Source organism: Haliotis rubra, unplaced genomic scaffold (genome assembly GCF_003918875.1).
Source record: "Haliotis rubra isolate DU_JTF1 unplaced genomic scaffold, ASM391887v1 Scf269, whole genome shotgun sequence".
NCBI lineage: Eukaryota > Metazoa > Mollusca > Gastropoda > Lepetellida > Haliotidae > Haliotis > Haliotis rubra.
Window position 1 is genome coordinate 432,624 of NW_025766769.1, and position 20,582 is coordinate 453,205.

The 20,582-nt window shown below is 42.2% G+C and overlaps 2 protein-coding genes across 2 annotated transcripts in view; one reads left to right on the top strand and one right to left on the bottom strand.

Annotated features, from left to right (window-relative positions):
- Nucleotides 1–1,176: 1,176 nt before the first annotated feature.
- On the bottom strand, nucleotides 1,177–20,022 carry LOC124280500. The gene is made up of 10 exons (XM_046716439.1): nucleotides 19,893–20,022; nucleotides 17,450–17,548; nucleotides 12,570–12,668; nucleotides 11,869–11,997; nucleotides 11,518–11,644; nucleotides 11,226–11,321; nucleotides 5,932–6,031; nucleotides 4,575–4,730; nucleotides 2,069–2,262; nucleotides 1,177–1,348 (listed from the first exon to the last, which is right to left on the bottom strand). Exons 1-10 carry the CDS (start codon nucleotides 19,998–20,000, stop codon nucleotides 1,239–1,241), a joined length of 1,218 nt encoding a protein of 405 aa, XP_046572395.1. The 5' UTR covers nucleotides 20,001–20,022; the 3' UTR covers nucleotides 1,177–1,238.
- LOC124280502 overlaps nucleotides 19,903–20,582 on the top strand; it is a 33,861-nt gene continuing 33,181 nt past the window's right edge. Inside the window, exon 1 of the mRNA XM_046716441.1 lies at nucleotides 19,903–20,016. The gene's annotated coding sequence lies outside the window, so the exon portion shown is untranslated. The remainder of the gene's footprint in view (nucleotides 20,017–20,582) is intronic.

Genomic DNA, 20,582 nt, shown 5'->3' on the forward strand with positions numbered 1-20,582 from the left:
GGCAGCATATTACAACGGACATCATACCATACCAGACAACATATCATACTGGACAACATATCATCCTGGACAACATATCATAACATATCATACTGGACAACATACCATACTAGACAACATATCATACTGGACAACATACCATACTAGACAACGTATCATACCGGACAACATACCATACCGGACAACATATCATAACATATCATACTGGACAACATATCACACCAGACAACATATAATACTGGACAACATATCAAACTGGACAACATATCATACCGGACAACATATCTTAACACAAGCATGACTGTTTATGAAGGTGTCATGGAAGACTTGAGAGAAGGTGTGATGGCCACGAGAACGACCTTCAACACCATGCACTGGATTCAGACATTCGTATTCCATTCTGACACATGCGTGGAGACATCATGGCGAGCAAGGAGAGATCGACTTACTCTAAACAGAACATCCAGACCTGCTACTGCTTTGCCTTGATGTCTAACAGCCTGAAACATGTCCCATATATGTTCTGGACTTGAACATGAATGCAGGGCTATAATATCAAGCTGGGACTCAGAAAAAGGAGAGATGACACGTGAGAGAAAATGAACTCTATCCTTCTCCTCTGGCACCTGAGTTGCAATGGATAATGCTTCTCATCCCACGTAAATTCAGTTTCAGCCATGTTTCCAACATATCCTAAACACATAACCCAAAAGGCCCCTAATGACTTAGCTGCCTACTTCCATCGTGGTCGAAGGGATATTGTTATCATATAGCCTAATGGGAAGCCACATACAAACCCTGGAAAGAACATATGAACCAGAGCTGAGAAAACTTGTAAGATCTGTGTGTTTGCGGAGAAGACGGAGTAGAGCAGGTCGTCTTGGTAGATGTCGTACATATACACCTCCACCAACAACGTCTCCACGCTGTCGGGGAGAATGAAGCGGATAAATGACGGTCCAGGGTGGAGAAAGTGCTCATTCAAACCCATACACAGTGTTGTCAAGATATGTCAAGACTGCCAATACTTGTCAAGATTGCCAATATCTGTCAAGACGGCCTATCAAGCCGAGATGTCGATATAAAACTTGCCAGTGCACCAAGGCTTAACTGAACTCTTTTCTTGACAGGCTATTGTTGCTGAACCAGTTGGAGTTAAATAAGGACAAGAACACATTTCAAAAATATATTTAGTGAATTTTTCTCCGATATTTGACATATACAATGTATTACGAAAGTCACTGACATTGGGGTCCTGCTGGAAGGGTCAAGGTCATGAAAGGCCCACTTCCAGTAAAGGGGTTGTCCACATAGACATACAGACGGCAGAGCATTAGGTTGAAGACAGCTGAAATTAAATAATCAAATTAACATGAAACATTATACTCTCTGTTTTGTTTGTTTGTTGTTTAACATCGCACTCAGCAATATTCCAACTGTATGGCGGTGGTTTGTCAATAATTGAGTCCGGACCAGACAATCCAGTGATCAACAGCAATAGCATGGGTCTACTCAGTTTAGATACAACGTCAACCAAGTCAGCGAGCCTGAGCACCCGATTCTGTTAGTCGACTCTTGCGACAAGCACGGTTTGCAGAAGACCAATTCTAGCCAGGGTCTTCACGAATCTGGATATGTCGTACATTGATGCACGATATTTTTTCACTCTCGGTCTCAAAGCTTCAAAGTTATGAAACTGCATTAAAATATCGACCTAATACTCAACTGAAATCGCGGTTTGAATTAGTGGTAAATAAAATTTAATCTGCAGCCATATCCTTCTCCGTAGTTACTCTAGTGACTAGACGCTGGTTCCCCGGATGTGGGTCGGCTACATACGTGACATTCAGGGCACGTTTTACACGGCAGCTTCTCTTCTCGAACTTACAAAGTATCATTATTCGACGCTAATATTTTAGAGATCATCGTATTTTCCATGACTTACAAATATGCCACTTAACACGACTGTGCGATCCGACTTTCTGGTCATGTGTCGCAGTCTGTCTGCACTCGAACATCGGATCGCGATCTCCACAAACAAAGGTTTACGTTTCAAGGTCATCCTCACCCGTGGTCAGAGTGGAGTACTCATCGGGGGGCGTGGCTGTCCTGTAGATGGGGTAGTCGGTGTCGTGAGTGTCGCCCAGGACGTGGAGGGCGTCATGTATGTACCTAACCTCCGGTAACTGGGCTACACGAGCCTGGCGGTGGTAGGAGCTTGTCAACTCTGACGTCATTTGAGCAACATTCGTGTGGTTGTACCTGCATTATAAACTCAACTTGTACAACATTCGTGTGGTTGTACCTGTATTATAAACTCTACTTGTGTAACATAAGTGTGGTTGGACCTGCATTATAAACTCGACTTGTGTAACATAAGTGTGGTTGTACCTGCATTATAAACTCGACTTGTGTAACATTCGTGTGGTTGTACCTGCATTTTAAACTCAACTTGTACAACATTCGTGTGGTTGTACCTGCATTATAAACTCGACTTGTGTAACATTCGTGTGGTTGTACCTGCATTATAAACTCAACTTGTACAACATTCGTGTGGTTGTACCTGCATTATAAACTCGACTTGCACAACATCAGTGTAGTTGTACCTGTATTATATACTCGACTTGTACAACATTCGTGTGGTTGTACCTGCATTATAAACTCGACTTGTACAACATTCGTGTGGTTGTACCTATATTATAAACTCGACTTGTGTAACATAAGTGTGGTTGTACCTGCATTATAAACTCGACTTGTGCAACATTCGTGTGGTTGTACCTGCATGCATTATTAACTCGACTTGTGTAACATTCGTGTGGTTGTACCTGCATTATAAACTCGACTTGTACAACATTCGTGTGGTTGTACCTGCATTATAAACTCGACTTGTGTAACATTCGTGTGGTTGGACCTGCATTATAAACTCGACTTGTACAACATAAGTGTGGTTGTACCTGCATTATAAACTCAACTTGTACAACATTCGTGTGGTTGTACCTGCATTATAAACTCGACTTGCACAACATCAGTGTAGTTGTACCTGTATTATACACTCGACTTGTACAACATGCGTGTGGTTGTACCTGCATTATAAACTCGACTTGTACAACATTCGTGTGGTTGTACCTGCATTATAAACTCGACTTGCACAACATCAGTGTAGTTGTACCTGTATTATACACTCGACTTGTACAACATTCGTGTGGTTGTACCAGCATTATAAACTCGCCTTGTACAACATTCGTGTGGTTGGACCTGCATTATAAACTCGACTTGTACAACATTCGTGTGGTTGTACCAGCATTATAAACTCGACTTGTACAACATTCGTGTGGTTGGACCTGCATTATAAACTCGACTTGTACAACATTCGTGTGGTTGTACCTGCATTATAAACTCGATTTGTACATCATTCGTGTGGTTGTACCTGCATTATTAACTCGCCTTGTACAACATCCGTGTGGTAGGACCTGCATTATAAACTCGCCTTGTACAACATTCGTGTGGTTGTGCCTATATTATAAACTCTACTTGCATATATAGAAGAGTGAGTGAGTAAAGTTTGGTAAAACCTTCGTGCTGACAAACCAAGAAACGTAATCAGAGCGAACGGGGATTCAAACTCACAATCCTAAACTTCGAACGTGTCTAACGGACACAACTCTGCCCAGCCAAAGACGACTGGGCGAGGCAATCACCCGTGGACAGAAACACGTTCAACAAATACGTAAACTGCTTGTGTTCGCCAGGTGTTCGCCAGGTGTTCGCCAGGCTCCTACGACAGGCGCATGTATAAAATATTTGGTAGGGTTTCCCATACCAGCATTATAAGCCTTGGATACAGAAGTTATAAAACATTTGGTAGGGTTTCCCATGCCAGCATTATAAGCCTTGGATACAGAAGTTATAAAACATTTGGTAGGGTTTCCCATACCAGCATTATAAGCCTTGGATACAGAAGTTATAAAACATTTGGTAGGGTTTCCCATGCCAGCATTATAAGCCTTGGATACAGAAGTTATAAAACATTTGGTAGGGTTTCCCATGCCAGCATTATAAGCCTTGGATACAGAAGTTATAAAACATGTGGTAGGGTTTCCCATGCCAGCATTATAAGCCTTGGATACAGAAGTTATAAAACATTTGGTAGGGTTTCCCATACCAGCATTATAAGCCTTGGATACAGAAGTTATAAAACATTTGGTAGGGTTTCCCATACCAGCATTATAAGCCTTGGATACAGAAGTTATAAAACATTTGGTAGGGTTTCCCATGCCAGCATTATAAGCCTTGGATACAGAAGTTATAAAACATTTGGTAGGGTTTCCCATGCCAGCATTATAAGCCTTGGATACAGAAGTTATAAAACATTTGGTAGGGTTTCCCACGCCAGCATTATAAGCCTTGGATACAGAAGTTATAAAACATTTGGTAGGGTTTCCCATGCCAGCATTATAAGCCTTGGATACAGAAGTTATAAAACATTTGGTAGGGTTTCCCATGCCAGCATTATAAGCCTTGGATACAGAAGTTATAACACTCAGATGACCGACTTGATGAGTACAGATACGTACAAGTTGAAGTGAAAGTATGGACCGGTGGTGTTGGTGTTGTCGCCGTCACACCCAACAGTGTACTTGCTGACAAGGGCTCGGGGCTGGTTGTCCAGGGGGGCCACTTCATAGCTGACCAGTGTCCGGACATCGTCTTGAGTGTTGGCGTAGTTCAGGCTGTTACACACAAGCAGGGTACTGGGGTCAGTATCTAAGGGTATCTACGGTAATTTATAATCTGGATACAGAAACCTTTCTCACTTCTTTCCTCCTTCCTATGGATGAATTACATTGAATTGCATTTGAACTACAGAACAAGATATATAAATAGACAAATATATGAATATATACAGGGAAGCATATATCACTAATTATTTCAATTGATTCTGACACGAACAGGAACTGGAAGTTTGATTTGGGAAAAGGTAAGTATTGAGCTCAATCTGGTGGCAGTAAGTTGTATAATCCAGGATTATCAGGACAGCCACAAAACAGACTGCACTCTCTTGTAGCCGTACCCCACACCCGTACCCTCGCTCAGCAGCCCTGGTCTCAAACAGCACCACATGCAGACTGTACTCACTTGTAGCCGTACCCCACACCCGTACCTTCGCTCAGCAGCCCCGGCCCAAAACAGCACCACATACAGACTGTACTCACTTGTAGCCGTACCCCACACCCGTACCCTCGCTCAGCAGCCCCGGCCCAAAAAACAGCACCACATACAGACTGTAAACAGCACCACATACAGACTGTACTCACTTGTAGCCGTACCCCACACCCGTACCCTCGCTCAGCAGCCCCGGCCCCTAGCAGCACCACATACAGACTGTACTCACTTGTAGCCGTACCCCACACCTGTACCCTCGCTCAGCAGCCCCGGCCCCTAGCAGCACCACATACAGACTGTACTCACTTGTAGCCGTACCCCACACCCGTACCCTCGCTCAGCAGCCCCGGCCCAAAACAGCACCACATACAGACTGTACTCACTTGTAGCCGTACCCCACACCCGTACCCTCGCTCAGCAGCCCCGGCCCAAAACAGCACCACATACAGACTGTACTCACTTGTAGCCGTACCCCACACCCGTACCCTCGCTCAGCAGCCCCGGCCCCTAGCAGCACCACATACAGACTGTACTCTCTTGTAGCCGTACCCCACACCCGTATCCTCGCTCAGCAGCCCCGGCCCCTAGCAGCACCACATACAGACTGTACTCACTTGTAGCCGTACCCCACACCCGTACCCTCGCTCAGCAGCCCCGGCCCCTAGCAGCACCACATACAGACTGTACTCACTTGTAGCCGTACCCCACACCCGTACCCTCGCTCAGCAGCCCCGACCCCTAGCAGCACCACATACAGACTGTACTCACTTGTAGCCGTACCCCACACCTGTACCCTCACTCAGCAGCAGTGTCTCTAACTCCGCTTGACTCCTCATTGCAAAGGTTGCCCGGAGAACGAAATCTCGAGCTGAATCATATTTCATTTGTACACAAATTGCACACTGATTACTTGTCATTGCGTTACAAATACATGGCGGCCTTGGCGAGACTTAGACAAGACAGTTGACTTTGTCTGAAGGATTGCATTGAATACATTGAAACAATTTGATATCACACTTTGTATTACATCTTGATACAATTGACATCCATCAGCATTACTTCATCGCTCACTATAAATATTACGTGTGGTGTCTCCTTGCACGAACAACTACTGCCAAACGCCCCCTCGTGATTACAGGGCTGTCGCCGGGAGTAGTAACAGAGGGGGGGTACTACCGCAGATGTGGCTTAGAGGCTTATTTGTGGGAATTAAGCCTCCCAGCCCCCCTTAAAAAAATATCGAGAACCATCTTTTGATGTGCAAGTTCAAAAAGAAAATAGCAAAAGCCCTCTGTGGCCACAACCCACGGAGGGAGAAATTGGTGTTTTGAACAGAGACCCGCCTGGTCCCTAGTCTGATGATGTTTGTGGTGCGCTGGTATTTCTCCCGTGGGGTTGTGGTCGACTGCGCTGTCCCCGAAAGCTCCCTGTTTTGGTTTTTTTCCGAACGGTACGCTTCGAACCTCGGTGACAGAGATGCGCAACTCTGTACCTTGATCGTACCCAGCAGTCGTTTGACTGAGCCAAAGAGGACCTTATAGCCGAGTGCTCGGTTTAACAGGTCAATCCTGAGATTGCATAATCCTCATTAACCGGTATCAGTCTATAGTAGCACAAAGGATGTCTGAAACCCGTCATTCCACTTCCACTTCAATACTTCGTGCACCTTTGGTGGCGTTTTCACCTCGAATCAAGGTCTCATAAAATACGAACACGATGCCCGTAGGTAGTTTGAAGAATGCTAAGCCACATTAGTCGAGGAGCTAATTTAGAATCGGGTCACATAAGCTCGCAAAGCGTATGAGCTATATATAGCTTGAATGCACCATCCCTGACAGAGTGAGACTGCTGATCTGACGGGAACGTGCCGGACTTCAGACCCTGAGTTTTAGCGTTCGAATCCCAGACAGAACATTTTTTTGCTTTGTTTTAAGTATTTTGGACTAAAACTAGTATCTCGGCTAGGTTATAATGACATCTACAAAGCAGTTTAACGTGAATCTTTTACGAGGTCTTTGTTCTTGGTCAGGAAGGCTTGAATGATTTGTTGTCGGCCTTGTTCTATGAGCTGTTTTTTCTCTTCTTCGCTGAAGTTGGCGGTTTTCCGAGTCTTGGTTGGAATCTGGCGACTTCGGTTAAAATCAGGCGGAACACTTCTTTGTCGTGTTTTAAGGCCTTCCGTTGCAACCGACGTGAAACGAGTTTAAGAGCTATTCCCGCCAGTCCCGATACCCCGGCGGCTACTTCTAACCCGAGGACGACGGGTGCTGCCACGATAGCCAGCGACCTCGAGAGATGTGTCCATGCCGTCGATGGCATTGGCGGCCTGATGGTACTTTTTGTGCAATCTGAGTCGCACGTCGCGTTCTCGTTCCAGTTGGCGTTTGATGTCGCTGATCCGTCGCAAATGAAATCAATCCACGGTTTTGAGCGTTTGAGCCACGTCGTCCATGGCCGGATACAATCCCATCTTGCACTATATATATAGTTTACGAAATAATATTTAATTGGTCCTCCGTCAATCGTTGATGAGTATACTTTAAGTTGATGAGGTGCACGTGTTCGGGTGCATAAATCTGGTTGAGTAAAATTTCATCTCCAATAAAAACCTCGACTCCCTCGAGGCTTGTGGTGGAAGCTGTTTCTAGTTGTACATAAATATGACAGCGTTGATTTTTATGGCGATCATGCCAGAGTATGTTTAACCCGGGCAGAAGTCCCAACTGTTGTCCGGAGGCATTTCCAAGAACGACGTCGATAATAAGGGTAGAACCTGGTATCGCAGTGATCCAAGAGTCTGGGACTTCACTATATAGTTTTAAATAGAGCCATTTCGTTTTGTCTTCCGAGTGAGGGACTGGCATATAACCGGTTTGATCTGGTAATGGTGATGCGTACATTCCCTTTTAATGAAACAGAATAAAACTTCTCAGTACAATCCCATTGTTTTTTAGTTCGAGGATATTATGATCCTGATCCATGATGAGATAGGGGTAGGTCAGGACGATATTGATGATCCAGTTCAATTCGACGATAACTTCTCGACGTTGGTACATCTTGGTTTGTAAGTGCAGGATGTACAGGGCATTTTCCGTACCGGGTTCGTTGAATCCTCGCGTCCTCCGATCTCGGTGGATGGTGGATTGCAGAGTCACGTTTGTCATGGTTTATATTAGAGAAGAAATTTTAATTGGTTTTCGGATAATTTTTCGGCTCTATGTAATCGCGAAAGAAAATTTTCGTGAGCGATATCGTGTTTTCCACGGTGACGTTGACTCCCTGCTGACTGGTGAAGGCATCCACGCCCACCCGTATGTAAATGGAGCAAACTAGGTAATGGTGTTGTTGGGTCCACTGGAGTTTGATGCCTTTGACGATTTTGACGTTACCAAACCGTGGTTTGCCGATGTAGACTTGGATGATTGCGCCAGCAGATTTTGCAGGATGTCGACCACGCTGTTGAATTCTGACACTAACTGCAACGTTGCGTTTGACGTCCCGGGTTTACTCGATAGGATGTGAGCTATGGGTTGCGACAGCGTGCTGACGATGACGCTGCGTCTTTGCGCCGGGACGTAAGCCACGATCAGCGTACCGTTGTTCACGACTTTCGTGAGGTGGTGGTCTTTGTTTTCCGTGAACAGGTGGGGAGAGTCTAGCGCAATGTTGAGATTCCAGCAGATTCGAGAGGGCACAAACATCCATCGGTTGTCGTAGGTAAAGACGGGTGTGTACGGCGTGTTTCGAGCGGCGGCCGTCTTCTCAACATCGTCCAGGTCAAAGAGTTTGCCGCCGAAGGCTGGAACCATCACCCATATGTTATTGGCGTTGCGAACGAGATTGTACTGCGTTTTATTTAAGAGACCTCTGGTCTTGACATCGTCTAAATCTCCTAGGTTACCACCAGATCCGCCGCTCACTTTGACGTGTTTGTAAATGTTGGTTTTGATTTGCAAGGTGTACAGTCTGCCGTCTACGCCGGGCTCGTCGAAGCCATGTGTGTCCCCACGGTCGGAGATCACTAGGTTGCCGCATTTTCTCGGTCGCATGGTCTTTCCCGGACCCGAAGAAGCTTGTTTGATGTGCATCGTTGTTTGATGTTCAGCGTCACGCTCTGGTATCCTATATGAACGGGTTTATATTTTATATCTAAAACTGATAGTTTCAATTCCGTGATGTTGCCTCGCGTTAATTTCTTGTACTGCAAGGTCGAAAACGATTCAGTTCTGCCGTCGTTATACTTTTCTGCTTTCACCGGCATGGCTATCAGCAGCGTGGAAGGTCGTTCGCCTTGAACGTTGTCTGTCGTGCGCAGCTGATTGAGATGAATGCACAGTTCCCGGTAGGGGTCGAGGCTCGGCAATTTCGAGCCCGTAGTGATGTCCCGAGGTGGTATCTCGTAAGTCGCCAGCCCCAGTGTTCTCGCCAAGGGTCGACCCAGGTTGATTGGTTGGTCTCCGTTTGTCAACTTGAATCTGACTCGTTGAGTTTAAGACTGGCTCCGACGGGTTTAAAAAATTTCGTCGTCCAGCATACACACGTGATAATTACCGTCGGTCAACAGGTGGCGGCTCTTATCGATAAACAGCTTGTTGTTGTTTCTCTTAGCGCTGATATTCAACCATCGCGGGTAGTAGGTGAGATCGCACAGCTCGACTTCAAGTTCCCCGGAAGTGTTATCGATCGCTTGCAGCAGCAGAACAGGTTCGCCATTCGTGATTGACGTACATATTGAAAAAAATATATATACGTAATTATAATAATTCAATATGGCTTCACCCAAGTACCAGCCTGGAGTGATCTATCCTTAAAGTGATAATTTAAGTGCTACCAATCTCACGCACATGGAAATTGTGGTGGATGCGAAGGAGGGTTCCCACTTTCGAGCTCGATTTATCGATGGATTTGAAAAGTATAGGCTTTCGGTCACGAACGTCAAGACAGTCCACGCATGGTTTAACAACCCGATTCAATTCTGTCAGAATCAATTCAATTTATCCATGTGGTGTGCGACGACCGGCTGCGACGTGACCTTGAACAACACTCGTCGTGATGCGCTGAGTCGGTCCGTGTTCTATTTCAACATGTACTACCAAACCAGACGCATCCTGAAAGAAATCAACACCCTGATTCCGCAGGACAAGGCGTGGAACGCGACGAACATTCCAAAATCGATCCGAACACGGATTGGCGTTTGCCAGGTGTGAATCCCAGTTTGGGTATTCCTATCATTCCAAACATGCCCCTCGTAGAAGCCAGCAAGAAGTTGAAAGAATGGGGTGGTAAAACGAGTAACGAGTGGAGAGATGATCTCATAGAAATAAATTTATATATACACACCATGTCTAACCCCGACGGAAAAAACGTTCGTCAACGACATGTATTACGCCGCCGTGATCAGCGGGCTGACCATAGGCTACGATCGATTGAGCAAAATCATCACCAAACAACCGGCACCCAAACTTCATTTCAACCTGCAAGACATGGGCATGCTCGTGTTCGACTTGGGACTGGCTATGGCCACCAAAGCGATGCTCGTCAGGCAAGGCATCATTCCGGAAAATATATTGAAATAAAAAAATAATAACGTACATATAAAGATGGCCACGATCGCGATCATGGTCGTCAGGGATATCATCAACGCCCTGGCCTTTTCCAGCAGCAATTACCTTTTTCCCCGATTACGAACGTCCAACGCGGCCAAAATCGCAGCGGAACGGGAAACGGCAAGATGTGTCCGTGGAGAAATTACAAGCCGCGCAAGCCGACTATGCGAAAAAGCGCATTGAAAGAATCGATTTCATCAACGCACAACTCCAACATGAAAACCACGCCGTTCGAACGTTCTCGAACCAATTTCTCCCTCCGTGGGTTGTGGCCACAGAGGGCTTTTGCCCTTTCACTTTGATAATGATATCATGTAAGAGACAATACCACGTAGCAGTGTGATGACTTGTATTACGAGTTTCCGCGTTTCATACGTTAGGGGCAGAACCATCTTGAGTAATGCCGGCCTGGAGTAACGGTTTATATGTTAAATATATAGGTCCATGCATACTTACGAACAGCACCAATACCAACTACCACCGGTAACACGGCGTTCATGGTGAGCACGACTCCGTGCATGTTGAACCCGTAAGCATCTCCAGATAGCTCACCTGACAACAACAATGATCAATCAGAGGGGTAGTAAGGTCATTAATTCCTCCTTTAACCAGCACTCCACAAAGCTGTTTCCGATGGCTATGTTGCTATAAATGTGAACACGATCTCTCCGAAATATTTTACAGGTGTATAAAAGAAGTAATGGATGTATTCACTCGGGTATTGGTATGTCCTGCAGGGTGGTCGTACCAGGATACGTGAACGACGTGAAGTTCTCCTCCACCGTCTCCGTGACGTTGTCGACGATGATGGCGTGTAGGATGTAGGCCCGGGTCTTGGCTCTGGGACTCCCATCTTCATTGTGCCCCAAGCCAAACTACATTAGTGATGTACATTTGTTACCTCTTGACGTAAATGTGGCAGAACAGTACACGAATGACTATTATTATATGGCTGTTATATACTAGATTTACATACTATATTCAAAGGTAGACCCCTGTACTATAACGTGTTAACGATGTAAGGGAGATAACTCTTTATGGAGCTCTCTTCACTGTACCTGTAACCTTGGTTGAAAGCAGTCTTGGTCAGGATACTTACCTGTGGCTTCCCCGTCAACTCGGCTGGCTTTTCATCCCCGACGTCATTCACGTACACATCTGTACACGACTTCTCCTGTTTAACGCCAATCAGGGTAGATAACTCGTCCCATATGTGATTTGTGAAAACCTACGAAAATTAAACAATTAAACCCGCTAAGCATCAGCCCGACACAGTATCATGTCTTCATTCCAGTAGCAAACAAAATTTCTGTCCAACAGAACAATTGTCTGATAATGTTTCATCAAAACGGGTTTGGACAATATGAATATGGTTTCAATTCATTTTACACCGACATCCTGTTTCTGACAACTATGCTGTTACATTCTTCAAATACTTCCCCACAGGTAATCCGGCTCTGCTGAGTTGCACCGTTGGAACCCCATGGAATTAGCACGATAGACGATTCAGTGTCTCCCAATCATTTTTGCAACACAATTTGCAACTTATCTTAGGAATTGAGGGGGTAGTGTCGATCAGATTACGAAACCATCAAATTGTGTTCCAATCTCGAAATATCAAGTCACCATGGATGAATGAATCATAATTATAATTATAATATAACTGAACCCCTAACAACATAGTGTCATTGTGTGAACATATTGAGGAGCACCTCGTGAGACTAGGACTAAGATATATTAGAGAATTGATACAAAAAATGCGACTGAAATAAATTTGAAGTCACCAATTACTGCACGAACCTGTTTAAAGGGAAGTTTGGCCCCCACGGCGATTCCACGAAGCTCATCTACATACTGAGGGAAGTATGTTTCAGCCATTTTCAAATATGTTTCATAGATCTGGAGATGGAAATAGGACAAACCGATTATCAGATGAGTTTAATAATCTACATCGTACAGGAGATATAGGTCAGATGAGTTTAATAATCTACATAGTACAGGAGATATAGGTCAGATGAGTTTAATAATGTACATAGTACACGAGATATAGGTCAGATGAGTTTAATAATCTACTTAGTACAGGAGATATAGGTCAGATGAGTTTAATAATCTACATCGTACAGGAGATATAGGTCAGATGAGTTTAATAATCTACTTATTACAGGAGATATAGGTCAGATGAGTTTAATAATGTACATAGTACAGGAGATATAGGTCAGATGAGTTTAATAATGTACTTAGTACACGAGATATAGGTCAGATGAGTTTAATAATCTACTTAGTACACGAGATATAGGTCAGATGAGTTTAATAATCTACATCGTACAGGAGATATAGGTCAGATGAGTTTAATAATCTACATAGTACAGGAGATATAGGTCAGATGAGTTTAATAATCTACATAGTACAGGAGATATATGTCAGATGAGTTTAATAATCTACTTAGTACACGAGATATAGGTCAGATGAGTTTAATAATCTACATCGTACAGGAGATATAGGTCAGATGAGTTTAATAATCTACATCGTACAGGAGATATAGGTCAGATGAGTTTAATAATCTACTTAGTACACGAGATATAGGTCAGATGAGTTTAATAATCTACATCGTACAGGAGATATAGGTCAGATGAGTTTAATAATGTACATAGTACAGGAGATATAGGTCAGATCAGTTTAATAATCTACATCGTACAGGAGATATAGGTCAGATGAGTTTAATAATCTACATAGTACAGGAGATATAGGTCAGATGAGTTTAATAATCTACTTAGTACACGAGATATAGGTCAGATGAGTTTAATAATGTACATAGTACAGTAGATATAGGTCAGATGAGTTTAATAATCTACTTAGTACAGGAGATATAGGTCAGATGAGTTTAATAATCTACTTAGTACAGGAGATATAGGTCAGATGAGTTTAATAATCTACATCGTACAGGAGATATAGGTCAGATGAGTTTAATAATCTACTTAGTACACGAGATATAGGTCAGATGAGTTTAATAATGTACATAGTACAGGAGATATAGGTCAGATGAGTTTAATAATCTACTTAGTACAGGAGATATAGGTCAGATGAGTTTAATAATCTACTTAGTACACGAGATATAGGTCAGATGAGTTTAATAATGTACATAGTACAGGAGATATAGGTCAGATGAGTTTAATAATCTACTTAGTACAGGAGATATAGGTCAGATGAGTTTAATAATCTACTTAGTACAGGAGATATAGGTCAGATGAGTTTAATAATCTACTTAGTACACGAGATATAGGTCAGATGAGTTTAATAATGTACATAGTACAGGAGATATAGGTCAGATGAGTTTAATAATCAACATCGTACAGGAGATATAGGTCAGATGAGTTTAATAATCAACATCGTACAGGAGATATAGGTCAGATGAGTTTAATAATCTACATCGTACAGGAGATATATGTCAGATGATTTTAATAATCTACTTAGTACAGGAGATATAGGTCAGATGAGTTTAATAATCTACATCGTACAGGAGATATAGGTCAGATGAGTTTAATAATCTACATCGTACAGGAGATATAGGTCAGATGAGTTTAATAATCTACATAGTACAGGAGATATAGGTCAGATGAGTTTAATAATGTACATAGTACAAGAGATATAGGTCAGATGAGTTTAATAATCTACTTAGTACAGGAGATATAGGTCAGATGAGTTTAATAATCTACTTAGTACAGGAGATATAGGTCAGATGAGTTTAATAATCTACATCGTACAGGAGATATAGGTCAGATGAGTTTAATAATCAACATCGTACAGGAGATATAGGTCAGATGAGTTTAATAATCTACATCGTACAGGAGATATATGTCAGATGATTTTAATAATCTACTTAGTACAGGAGATATAGGTCAGATGAGTTTAATAATCTACATCGTACAGGAGATATAGGTCAGATGAGTTTAATAATCTACATCGTACAGGAAATATAGGTCAGATGAGTTTAATAATCTACTTAGTACACGAGATATAGGTCAGATGAGTTTAATAATCTACATAGTACAGGAGATATAGGTCAGATGACTTTAATAATGTACATAGTACAGGAGATATAGGTCAGATGAGTTTAATAATCTACATCGTACAGGAGATATAGGTCAGATGAGTTTAATAATCTACTTAGTACACGAGATATAGGTCAGATGAGTTTAATAATGTACATAGTACAGGAGATATAGGTCAGATGAGTTTAATAATCTACTTAGTACAGGAGATATAGGTCAGATGAGTTTAATAATCTACTTAGTACAGGAGATATAGGTCAGATGAGTTTAATAATCTACATCGTACAGGAGATATAGGCTAGATGAGTTTAATAATCTACTTAGTACACGAAATATAGGTCAGATGAGTTTAATAATGTACATAGTACAGGAGATATAGGTCAGATGAGTTTAATAATCTACTTAGCACAGGAGATATAGGTCAGATGAGTTTAATAATCTACTTAGTACAAGAGATATAGGTCAGATGAGTTTGATAATGTACATAGTACAGGAGATATAGGTCAGATGAGTTTAATAATCTACTTAGTACAGGAGATATAGGTCAGATGAGTTTAATAATCTACTTAGTACAGGAGATATAGGTCAGATGAGTTTAATAATCTACATCGTACAGGAGATATAGGTCAGATGAGTTTAATAATGTACATAGTACAGGAGATATAGGTCAGATGAGTTTTATAATCTACTTAGTACAGGAGATATAGGTCAGATGAGTTTAATAATCTACTTAGTACAGGAGATATAGGTCAGATGAGTTTAATAATCTACTTAGTACAGGAGATATAGGTCAGATGAGTTTAATAATGTACATAGTACACGAGATATAGGTCAGATGAGTTTAATAATCTACATAGTACAGGAGATATAGGTCAGATGAGTTTAATAATCTACTTAGTACACGAGATATAGGTCAGATGAGTTTAATAATCTACATAGTACAGGAGATATAGGTCAGATGAGTTTAATAATCTACTTAGTACACGAGATATAGGTCAGATGAGTTTAATAATCTACTTAGTACAGGAGATATAGGTCAGATGAGTTTAATAATGTACATAGTACAGGAGATATAGGTCAGATGAGTTTAATAATCTACATAGTACAGGAGATATAGGTCAGATGAGTTTAATAATCTACTTAGTACACGAGATATAGGTCAGATGAGTTTAATAATCTACATCGTACAGGAGATATAGGTCAGATGAGTTTAATAATGTACATAGTACACGAGATATAGGTCAGATGAGTTTAATAATCTACATCGTACAGGAGATATAGGTCAGATGAGTTTAATAATCTACATCGTACAGGAGATATAGGTCAGATGAGTTTAATAATCTACTTAGTACAGGAGATATAGGTCAGATGAGTTTAATAATCTACATAGTACAGGAGATATAGGTCAGATGAGTTTAATAATCTACTTAGTACACGAGATATAGGTCAGATGAGTTTAATAATCTACATCGTACAGGAGATATAGGTCAGATGAGTTTAATAATGTACATAGTACAGGAGATATAGGTCAGATGAGTTTAATAATCTACATCGTACAGGAGATATAGGTCAGATGAGTTTAATAATTTACTTAGTACAGGAGATATAGGTCAGATGAGTTTAATAATCTACATCGTACAGGAGATATAGGTCAGATGAGTTTAATAATGTACATAGTACAGGAGATATAGGTCAGATGAGTTTAATAATCTACTTAGTACAGGAGATATAGGTCAGATGAGTTTAATAATGTACATAGTACAGGAGATAGGTCAGATGAGTTTAATAATGTACATAGTACACGAGATATAGGTCAGATGAGTTTAATAATCTACTTAGTACAGGAGATATAGGTCAGATGAGTTTAATAATCTACTTAGTACACGAGATATAGGTCAGATGAGTTTAATAATGTACATATTACAGGAGATATAGGTCAGATGAGTTTAATAATCTACTTAGTACACGAGATATAGGTCAGATGAGTTTAATAATCTACATAGTACAGGAGATATATGTCAGATGAGTTTAATAATCTACTTAGTACACGAGATATAGGTCAGATGAGTTTAATAATCTACATCGTACAGGTGATATAGGTCAGAAGAGTTTAATAATCTACTTAGTACACGAGATATAGGTCAGATGAGTTTAATAATCTACATAGTACAGGAGATATAGGATTTAGCAGGGTTTTCAGAGCGGGGGGCTAATTTATGAAAAGTATTGAAAATCAAAATGAAATTGTAATTATGGTAAGGTAGATATGGTTTCGTCTTGAAAAAAGCCGCAGGTCTACAGTTGATGATATACGTCAGTCGTAGTGCTTTAACATCGCATTGTTAAGGGGAGGAAACTCTGTATATCTCTGTTGAGGCACAACAGACATCTTTGCTGAACACATATTGTTATGATATTGTGGCACCGAATTCAAATAGGGAAGATAGGGCTTGACACAGTAAACATGTTTTCATATTACTGACTATTTCATTGTCTACATAAGTAGCCTATATTACAGTAAAATAGGTCTACTAGATAAATATTTCTCGTATTTTATAGATCTGATTATCTTAACTTCATATCGATAACAATAGGGTGTTTATACATTCTGCATTCCTGATTGAATCTCACCCGCATCCCGCCTGTGGTTTCAACAAAGGGAAGTAACTTGGTGTGAAGGTCGGCCATCGTGGCATAATACGACTGTATGGCATCTTGGAAATGCTGGCCCTATGAAGACAGACGTGAGAGAAAGTAAAGCACAACCCCCACACGAATCTACATACACTGTTTTCTTCTGAAAGATATTGTCGGTACTTTATTTCATAAGCACCTAAATAATTATACTTTCTACTTTGGGCGCTGTCTGTGGTCAATGCGCGTGTCTGCGTTGCCAAGTTAAATCCAAGGGGAACACCTCCCGACCCTCCCTAAAGTAGCGCCAATCAGTGAGTGATGTTCCAGTCTCCAGAAATGACGTCATGATGGATCAATGTTATATTACGAAATACATCACGCTCGTTTTTCATGTTTTTAACGAATTGTCCTATCGGCATACAATTCCTCCCTCCAACCCCCACCCGCCCGTGCTAATGACGTAATTAACGACCTTCCGGTAAAGATTTCTTCTGCAAAGTTTTGCATCTTTTCAGCGTAAAGTTTTCCAATGTTTCCCTACTTCTAAACATTTATGCGAAAACATTTCCAGAGATGTAACAACAAATACACCATGTGAGACAAGTGAGGCATCCAACGGGAGTTAATTACTTGGTACAGATGGTAAATGATTCTCGCTATTAAAATGCTCATTGATTGCAATTAAAAGTGTTGGTTAAAAAAAAGCGACTTGCAAGCATTACTCATTTCACAACTACTCTTCACGAAAATCTGTGTAAGGTGTCAAGTGTTCCAAAACGATGATTCGTTGGAGCTGATGATTCGTTAGAGTTGATGATTCGGGTACTTCTTGCAGACGGTAAGGTACTCCAGTCTGTAGCACACCTGGTGCCCTCTACCGTTCCTCTTGATGAGATCTGTCTCAAGACCCTGCCAGAGAATCTGAATATGTCCCCAATGAAGTTAACCAACCAGTCCTGGAGGACGTTAAAATGTAAACTAAACAATGGACACAAATGACCATGTCGGACGAACCATCCACTTCATAGTCCTTGCATCGCCAGTCCAGTACCTTTAATAATGCAATGGGCCAAAGCCCCGAAAGTCTTCTTTTAGTGGACTGCTACCAAAGATAGGTCTGAGATGGTCTGGGGGTGATGACACGAGGCAGAGTAGGATCCACAAGGGACTGACCATCAATGTCTGAGGCACACTCATCTATTACCAGCTTCATGTTGCTGGGGGGACACAGCGCCGAGTCTGAGACTGACTCCTAGACATCGTATAGCTTCAGGAATCTGGGGATTTAATACCAACATTCTATTCTGACATATGTTAATCCTGTTTCCCCCATGGTACGATGTGATAGTTATACCCTAACTGACAGTACCGAAGATGCAAAATGGGTTTTGCCAAATCTATCGCAATACACAAGGTGTGTGAAATCCCAACCTTGGATGTGCACAAGTCTTGTCAGCACAGAACCAAACAGCTTTCAGTTCTGCGATTTATTATCGATAGATGTATGTCACAATGTACCACAGTGCTAGTATTCCAATCTCATTCAGAGGATGTGTCCTAACAGTACATACGAAAGTTCAACGTATCATGGACAGGGGTTAAGGTCACCAGATAATGGACAGGGGTCAAGGTCACCAGACCAAAGGTTTAGCTGACCTTACGGACGCATTCCTGTGGCCCACGGATGATCAATGTTTAAGTCATGCATAGAAATCACCATAAATAACTGCAACGTTATACAGAACATGTGTCGCAATTGTACGGCACGATTTCCCAGCAGATAGGGAGAACCAATGAAAAAATAGCCAGTCCCAAAGAGGAAATGTTTTCGTACTGATACCTCCACGATTACTGTGAGTGCGAGCGTGCGTACGTGTGTGTAAAGGTTCCGCTCGAGGTTAATATATTGGGTCCGTATCCTCTCCCTTTAAGATTGAACAGGTTGAGTTTTACATGTTATTGCACAATGGCCGTACAAAATAAATATTCAGCTCTCGTGACGGAAGACCGCCTGCCTAAACCGATCACAGTTGGTGGAAATAGCTGGAATATTGCTGACTGCGGCGTTAAACAGCAAGAACAAGGTTTCAATAGAAAAAATACACGCTGCCATAAGCTGACCACTTAGAGTCGTGAAACAGATTGCACCAGCTTAGTATTCCGGCGTGTGAGCAGCGAACGTACTTGTTTCACACGTCCAATAGTGTGTTTAGTATTTGTAACTGACTAGTGGCCGGTAAGAGGTTGTCTTAGACTAAATGGTTGATACATAGCAACACATTGTGTGAGATTGTACGTGTGAGGTTGTCTTAGACTAAATGGTTGATACATAGCATCACATTGTGTGATATTGGTTGATGGCCAATCTTACATTTATTGGGGGTAAAGTTTACCTTAACAGTGAAATTACGGTATCCCAGCTACAGAAGGGACTCACCACATCCAGACCGACTTGGTAGTGCGTTCCCCTGGACGTGTACAGCTCAAGACAACCAACCGAGGCGGTGACCGTAACCCACAGCAGGTGAACGCTGATCACTCCCATCGAGGACACACAGGCGGTGAGATAACTCCTTCCTATAACCATAAAAAGATATATCACCCGTACAGCGTAGAAACGTCACTACGGAATAGAATCTTTACATTAAGCTGTAAATAATTAAGACAAGGGATACATATCGGGTCACGACTTCATTAAACATACACACTGAGGACTACGTCTTACCCCTTTGCCATGACGGCTGTGACCGGGACAAGCCTACATCAGGTCAATGACACAGGGAAACCATGACTGCTGTGACTGGGACAAGCCTACATCAGGTCAATGACACAGGGAGACCATGACTGCTGTGACCGGGACAAGCCTACATCAGGTCAATGACACAGGGAGACCATGACTGCTGTGACCGGGACAAGCCTACATCAGGTCAATGACACAGGGAAACCATGACAGCTGTGACCGGGACAAGCCTACATCAGGTCAATGACACAGGGAGACCATGACGGCTGTGACCGGGACAAGCCTACATCAGGTCAATGACACAGGGAAACCATGACTGCTGTGACTGGGACAAGCCTACATCAGGTCAATGACACAGGGAGACCATGACTGCTGTGACCGGGACAA

Excerpts from the sequence above, each read along its gene's own strand:
- LOC124280500 (XM_046716439.1), bottom strand. The coding sequence starts at position 20,000 with ATGGGAGTGATCAGCGTTCACCTGCTGTGGGTTACGGTCACCGCCTCG. Across the intron at positions 17,549-19,892 it reads ACCAAGTCGGTCTGGATGTG|GGCCAGCATTTCCAAGATGC; the intron begins GTGAGTCCCTTC and ends CTGTCTTCATAG. Across the intron at positions 1,349-2,068 it reads GTACTCCACTCTGACCACGG|CTGTCTTCAACCTAATGCTC; the intron begins GTGAGGATGACC and ends ATTTAATTTCAG.